This window comes from Biomphalaria glabrata, chromosome 5 (genome assembly GCF_947242115.1).
Source record: "Biomphalaria glabrata chromosome 5, xgBioGlab47.1, whole genome shotgun sequence".
Taxonomy (NCBI): Eukaryota; Metazoa; Mollusca; class Gastropoda; family Planorbidae; genus Biomphalaria; species Biomphalaria glabrata.
The window spans coordinates 54147247-54155412 of NC_074715.1; the positions used below are offsets into that span (position 1 = coordinate 54147247).

Here is an 8166-nt window from a genome sequence, read left to right on the forward strand (position 1 = left end):
TTCAAATGATCCTTCTCAGCCGTCACTGCTCAGTCTTTTTTGCGTTGGGACAATGGTTGTTTTGAGTAGGTGGATTTCATCTCCAAGCTAATTGATTTGTTTGTTCAAATTGGCCGTGCTTTTTGAAAGATGGCTCCTGCTTTCCAATCCGTGATAACACTGCCTAAATTCGGGTGTAACAAATCAATAATTTAGCTTACAGTTTTATTGTTCAATTTTAAGAAACAAAAAAAACCCACAATAGTTGTTTGTTTTTAGGGAGAGATTTCGTTTTCCTTGGGGGGTGTGTGTGACGTGACACCGACCCTAGTGACGCCACTGAATCTAGCCATGCATGTTAATCAATAATATAAACTTTAGCCTACTAAGTAGTTGGTTATCCTGGCTGATACCACACTCTAATTTTTAGTACCCATTAGAGTTTGGTGGACTTAGAGGTATCATAAATATTCTGAATCTCAAAGCCCTTGTCTTTACCAGGTTCAGAAGTCATGTGTTGTAACCTTCAGCCATTAAATCACCTAATTAAAGATGTAGTGAAAGAAGTGTATACTAAAAAAAAATGTATATGGGTTAAATACATTTTGTCGCATCATAACCTCAAAATGAATTTTTAAAATTATTTTTTTTTTTTCGACCACATTTTTTACTGCGGTCGTGATATACTATCAATAAACTACATGTGAAAAATTATTAGTCTAAATTATACAGAACTAAAGATTTTGAGATTCTTGTGGACAACATGCACCTAAAAATACATTTTGAGAAAAACGCATTTTAAGTTTTTAAAATGATATAAAATATTTATTGCAACCATAAAAATGAAAAAAAAGGGGAATATTTTCATAATATAACATAATAGATAATAAAAAAAACTATTCATTAAAATGGCCTGATTGATAGGTTGGACCTTCGAGAACCTCTGCCCGGTGCTCATGCTCAAATCTTCGTTTTTTCAATTTTTTTCTCCTGGACACTTATGTGATTGATCTTTTTCTAACAACAAGCTGTAGTTTGACATTTTGCTTTTTCTCACTAGAAGAAATGTTCTTTAGTGTCCAGGGAATGCCTAATATGTCAAAAACTGATGCCAACAGGTCCAATATTGAAGGCTAAAACAGCAAGGTATGTCGCCGTCCTTAGTTTTTAATGTTGCGAATTCTGTTTTGGGGCATCTTTGCCAAATGAGGGAATGAAAAGATTCATTGGCGTTTTGTGTTCCCATTCTTGAACATGTTTTTAACAGATCTGTGTCTGTTATAGGAAATAACAGTTTTCCTATTTCTGATGTGATGGTCTGATTATGTTTTTTGTATGGCTGTTTTAGTGCCTCTGATCTCTTAAAGTGTGACACCAAGATGTAGTGCCATCAGGACACAACCTGTGGTTATGATCTAGGTCTGAGCTCATCATATGAAAAAATGAGCCCATAACAGCCAGCTTCATTTTTTTGAATGTCAGGAGCATTTTGGCGCAGAACTTTGGAATAGTTATTTGTAATTTTTTTCAATTTTTGGCCTATAATTTAGTTCTTTTTTGTTAGACATTTTTAAATTGTTCAAAGCATTAAACATTCTTTTTGAGATGTGGTTAATGCAGTCCTCTTTTAAGATTTCTACATCATATCCTGAGCTGGTAATGGCAGATGAATGTGATTTACTATCACCATCACACAGCATCATGCCATAAACAAGTTTTCTGATGCCACAGAGTGAGAACAAATTTTGGATGCTGCTGCGGCCTCCATTGCATTTGCTGAGCCACTGAAGTTTTTTTGACACATATGCTTAGAGGCATCAAAATTTAGTTCTGCAGAGTTTGAAACACAAACACAGCAATAATTTGATAGGACTTCGGTGTCGATGGCGAGTCCAGTATCAAAATCAATAACTGCCAATTCCTGAATGAGATGAGTGGCCCCTTTTATGCCAAGTCCCATCAAAAGAAACTGTAATAACAGAACAGCCTGTTGAACTTATTCTATCATCTGTAGTCAGAGGTTGTGAAATGTTTCTTCCATGCACAACAGCAGATGCCCTAATCATACATTCTTCACCAGCTTCAATTATAGCAGTGTTGACTAAGTTAGCTAGATTGTTATAAGTATTTCTGTGCATGCAGGGCATACTCATAAGTCCACAAAACCTATCAAATTTAGAATGCGAGATTCCAGATTCTTTTAATGCAGCGACAGCGCGGACATTAATATCCAGATGAACATTATTACTTTTTTTTGAGGTCCAGTCAGGCCACAAATATGTTTCACAATTTAGGCATTTGATTTTAATCAAATGAGCCATGCCTTTTGATTGTGTGATGCACATGGTTAATTTTTTGTCGAAGCAATGTGGACAGCACAACAAGGAGACCATTGTGGTCAATTCCATTGAATTCATCATGACGTATATGAAATCTTCAGGCAGCCTCTTATTGGTGTTATCAGCGTTAGTAATTGCAGTTAGAATTATTTTTCGTTCAGCTGCACTTGCAGGCTGCGTTGTTGCTGCTTCAGATCCAGCTGTATCCAAAACAGAGCTGCAAACAAATAAAAAAAAATTAGAGGTTCTTTAAAAAAAAATTCAATAGTATGAAAGTACACGTCACATCTATTTATGTACAACATAAAGATTATTTTAAATTTTATAATGCATTTTAGGAATCATATATTGTATTCATCAAAAGTAAAAAATGTAAAGTGACATGTTACATGTAGATCTATATATCATGGTTCATACAACTTTTGTGAAAATGAATTCCAGACATTTTCCAGACATTTATCTTATGTTTTCCAGACTTACTAACAGTAAAAAGGATGGCTACCTGAGCATGCCATATGTGCTCTGGACTGCTGTATTCGTGATCTTGGGTTCAAACCCTGCAAATAACTAACCCCTGTCGTACTGTGGAAGGTTTGGACTAGGGTGTAATAATAATTTTCAATTATTAAGGAACATACGATACAAGGGGGAAAAAAAGTCACTAATCTTGTAGCACTTAGACTTGGGAAATTTAATAGGCCCTATATAGTTTAATAGGCCTAACTTAGTTGTAAAATCTTATTCTTAATCTCATAACTAGTCCAATAGTTTTATAATTTTTATATAGATATTTAGTGGCTTAAACATTAGACACTAGTTAAAAAGTAAAGACTTATTTAGACTAGCCTAGGTTAGAGGGCCTACAATTCTATTGGAGGAGATAATTTTAAATAAAGATCTAGAGATAGATTAACTGTATTGAACTTGAAATTTAATTTGTAGTAGTGGCTTACTTATGTCTAATTCACAATAGGCCTATGTGAATACTGACTTGTTTTTTTTAACGGGGTAAAAATTGATAATATTGATATCTAGATCTAAATCTATATCATAACCATACTAGATTATAATTATAGATCTATATGCTAAGTATGCTAGATCTAAATCTAGACTTAGATCAAGACTAAATCTAGTAGTTTTTGAGTTTAGACTCAAGATCTATATTCTACATTGAATAGATTTGGGAAAAAAAAAAAAGGGGGGTAATCGTGCATAGATCGAGACTAAATCTAGTTGCAGACCTAGTAATCTAAGTCATTCTTGTGCTCTAGACTTTTATCTTTTAGTTTAGACTAAGATCTAGATCTATATTCTATGTTGACTAGATATAAAATAACTTGTTTTCTTTATTTAACAGGGGAAAGGGGGGGGGGGGGGGGGGGGGAATCGCGCATAGATCGAGACTAAATTAGGTACTAAATCTAGTAGTAGACCTAGATCTAGTAATCTAATTCGCGCATAGATGAAGACTAAATCTAATTCTAGACCTAGTAATGGAAGTCATTCTAAAGGCCTAGTCTTTTAGTTTAGACTCAAGTGCGCATAGACAGCTGCCAAATAATTAACCTAAAAAACTAGGGGCCTTCGATGGGAAGTTTTACCGATCTTATAGGCATATTCTATGTTGACTAGATATATTATAATATAATTTGTTTTCTTTATTTAATGGGGGGGGGGGGGGGAAATCACACATAGATCGAGGCTAACATTAGAAAACCTTGATCTATTAAGAAGTGGTGCATAGATCAAGACTAAATCTAGTAATCTAGTCTAGTAGAATTTAGTAGATCTAGTAGACCTAGAACAGATATAGATCTAGTAATAAAAGTCGCGCATAGTCATAGATCGAGACTAAATCTAGTAGTAGACCTAGATCTAGTAAGTCATTCTTGTTGCCAAATATTTTTGGTTTAGACTCAAGATCTAGATCTAGACTCTCTCTATATATATATTCTATATTGACGTCATTGACGAGATATATTTGTTTTCTTTATTTAAAAAGGGGGGGGGGGGGGGAATTTCGCCCATGCATAAATAAATCTAGGCCAAAAACTTCCCGACCTTTGGTAGCCTAACTGAAATTTGATCGACCATCTAGATAATATAGAATAACATCTTCTAATCATCATCTTTTTTGAAGTAACGTCTGTATTATATAAGATAAGATAACAGCAGTCATAATAAACTAGTTACTAGTCTAGGACTAGATCTATTACTAAATCTGATTTAAGTCTAAAGTACACCGTCTAGAAATTGGCTGGCATTTCACCGTGGATTGCGCGTGCTTTCACAATAGATAGATCTAGTAGGCCTATTAATGGAAGCCTCTATGCCCAACTAGATCTAGCAGCCTAGCGTTTTACCGGTTACGGCGCCTGAGGGCTGAATGACACCAGATTAATTTTTTTTTCAAATTCCAGACTTTTTCCAGACATTTAACAAAATTGCCTCGAAAAGTAGCAATTTTCCACACTTTTTTAAGACTGAAATCTGAATTTTGAAATTCCAGACTTTTTCCAGACCGCGTACGAACCTTGATATATGTATTAGATCTTAAAAAAAAAAAGACCAAGTTGAAGTCCTACAACTACATGATAATCTAGATTTAGAATCTAGAATGATCTAGATGTCTAGATCTAGTCAATCTAGATTCAATCTAGAATATCTAGTGAAATCTAGTCATTCTAGAATCTAGTTCTAATGTGATCTATCTAATTCTATGTCCCTAAATCTATACTAGATCTAAAAAAGGATAGATCTCTATGTTTGCAATCACTTTCATGATATTTATTTAATGTCTAGATCTATATATAGATCTAGATGTGATTCATTGATATGATAAACACGTTGCGTTTGTCGAATTCAAAGATTGATGAAGCAAAGGTTTCATTATCTCATGATTATTATGATTATTTTATTTTTATGATTTCATGTGTAAGCACACGCTGGTCTAGTAAATAAAAAACTCTAGATCTAGACTTACCTTTGTAATTATGCATTTGTCTTTGAAGCATGTCTTCCTCTGGGCTTACAGTAACGTTTTTTTCTTTCCAAACATATAGATCTAACCTTTTGTTGGCATTTCTGAGTTTGAATAATGAATCGAGTGTTGATGTGAAGGAAGCTTTGTTTACAGAAGAAGGACCGGTTCACGTCATGTGCGCATGCGTGCAAATTTTGTTGTCATAGTTACCAATGTAGCTTTGATAGTGCGCATGCGTAAATATGGCTTAGTGCGTGTGTATATGAGGATATAGGAAAAAAAAAAGAGGTAGTGACGTATTTTGAAAGTTTATATTTATAGAATGAGAAACCATGCTCATAATCGGAACTAGAAAAGTAGACCTTTGTATCGATACCATCTGTTAGGGATAAGAGCGTACATTAGCTTATCAACTTTAGCTTACAAAATGTTGATTTTTAACCAAAACATCAAAATTTTGCTTATACATCTACTTTTAAAATACAAAATTGATGTATAAAGCGCAGTTTTTTAAGTATTCTGATAGGGAATTCGTTTTCTAGACATTTTAAACTATTAAAATCAATTAATTTTAAAATATCGATATTTTTGACCTAGATCGATGTTTTCTCACTGTGCATCCCCCTTAAATACTCAGAAGTCCGATTTTAAAGATCCATCCCAAAAAAAAAGCACAAGCCGATTTCAAATAGCCACTACAAATAAAAAACAGGTCGATTCAAAACAGAAACTACGAATAATGTTCATATAGAGTCCAAGCAGCGGCTATGAAAAATGCACAAGTCTATTCAATCATATAGAGCACAAGCAGCGGCTATGAAAAATGCACAAGTCTATTCAATCAGCCACCAGCAAAAGAGTAGAAGTTGATTCTAAGTAACCACAAAAAAAAAAAAAAAACCAACATAGGTCCGAGTCATTACAAAAAAGTCTATTCCGAAAAAGCAATCACAAAAAAAAAATGGATTACAAACAACAATTAATTTAAGAAATTTCTTGATTCGAAGACAAGCCTTATTAAGTCCTTAATTAAGATCATTCGGGAAATACCAAAAATAAAATACAAAAGCTTTAAAGCAAGCCTGCAGATTATCACTATAGGTTGTTCCAAGATTTCGAATCTGTCAACAACTGTTCTTACTAAGCATCTAGGAGGTAAAAAGAACCTGTGCAAGAAATTTCTTTTTAATAGGTGCGACAATGTAAGAGATTTCTGGGTTTTCGAAGACAAGCTTTATAATTTCCTTATTAAGTTGATTGGGAAATATCAAAAATAAAATACATAGCTTTCATAGCAAGCCTACGGTTTTTCGCAAATGGTGGTCCCAACGTTTTGATTCTTTCGAAACCCGTTCTTAGTAAGCATCTAGGAGGTAAAAGAAACCTGTGTACTTAAGAGATATCTTGATTTTCGGAGACAAGCCTTATAATTTCCTTATTAAGTTGTTTTGGAAATACCAATAATAAAATACAAAGCTTTGATAGCAAGCCTGTGGTTTTTCGCAAATTGTGGTCCCAACGTTTTGATTCTATCGAAACCCGTTCTTAGTAAGCATCTAGGAGGTAAAAGAAACCTGTGTACGAAATTTCACTTGAATAGAAGCGACAGTTTAAGAGATATATTGATTTTCGGAGACAAGTCTTATAATCTCCTAATATTTATTTAAAGTTGATTTGGGAAATACCAATAATAAAATACAAAGCTTTGATAGCAAGCCTGTGGTTTTTCGCAAATTGTGGTCCCAACGTTTTTATTCTATCGAAACCCGTTCTTGGTAAGCATCTAGGAGGTAAAAGGAACCTGTGTACTAAATTTCACTTGAATAGAAGAGACAGTTTAAGAGATATCTTGATTTTTGAAGACAAGTCTTATAATCTCCTAATATTTATTTATAGTTGATTTGGGAAATACCAATAATAAAATACAAAGCTTTGATAGCAAGCCTGTGGTTTTTCGCAAATTGTGGTCCCAACGTTTTGATTCTATCGAAACCCGTTCTTAGTAAGCATCTAGGAGGTAAAAGGAAACTGTGTACTAAATCTCACTTGAATAGAAGCGACAGTTTAAGAGATATCTTGATTTTCAGAGACAAGCCTTATAATTTCCTTATTAAGTTGATTTTGGGAAATACCAATAATAAAATACAAAGCTTTGATAGCAAGCCTGTGGTTTTTCGCAAATTGTGGTCCCAACGTGTTTATTCTATCGAAACCCGTTCTTAGTAAGCATCTAACAGGTAAAAGGAACATGTGTACTAAATTTCACTTGAATAGAAGCGACAGTTTAAGAGATATCTTGATTTTCGGAGACAAGCCTTATAATTTCCTTATTAAGTTGTTTTGGAAATACCAGTAATAAAATACAAAGCTTTGATAGCAAGCCTGTGGTTTTTCGCAAATTGTGGTCCCAACGTTTTTATTCTATCGAAACCCGTTCTTAGTAAGCATCTAGGAGGTAAAAGGAACCTGTGTACTAAATTTCACTTGAATAGAAGCGACAATTTAAGAGATATCTTGATTTTCGGAGACAAGCCTTATAATTTCCTTATTAAGTTGTTTTGGAAATACCAATAATAAAATACAAAGCTTTGATAGCAAGCCTGTGCTTTTTCGCAAATTGTGGTCCCAACGTTTTTATTCTATCGAAACCCGTTCTTAGTAAGCATCTAGGAGGTAAAAGAAACCTGTGTACGAAATTTCACGTAAATAGAAGCGACAGTTTAAGAGATATCTTGATTTTCGAAGACAAGTCTAATAATCTCCTAATATTTATTTATAGTTGATTTGGGAAATACCAATAATAAAATACAAAGCTTTGATAGCAAGCCTGTGGTTTTTCGCAAATTGTGGTCCCAACGTTTTGAT

At 33.9% G+C, this 8166-nt stretch overlaps 1 protein-coding gene across 2 annotated transcripts; it reads right to left on the bottom strand.

Annotated features, from left to right (window-relative positions):
* Positions 1-896: 896 nt before the first annotated feature.
* Positions 897-5806, bottom strand: LOC129926532 (uncharacterized). Of its 2 annotated transcripts, none has more exons than XR_008778243.1 (2): positions 5302-5806; positions 897-2535 (listed from the first exon to the last, which is right to left on the bottom strand). XR_008778243.1 is itself a non-coding variant. In XM_056031262.1 (2 exons), the coding sequence occupies exons 1-2, from the start codon at positions 2826-2828 to the stop codon at positions 1884-1886; spliced, it is 660 nt and encodes a 219-aa protein (XP_055887237.1). In that variant the 5' UTR covers positions 2829-2845; the 3' UTR covers positions 899-1883. The 2 variants fall into 2 exon arrangements, 1 of the variants encoding a protein (XP_055887237.1); XM_056031262.1 differs by lacking the exon at positions 5302-5806 and adding an exon at positions 2821-2845 and having other exon boundaries at positions 899-2535.
* Positions 5807-8166: the final 2360 nt, after the last annotated feature.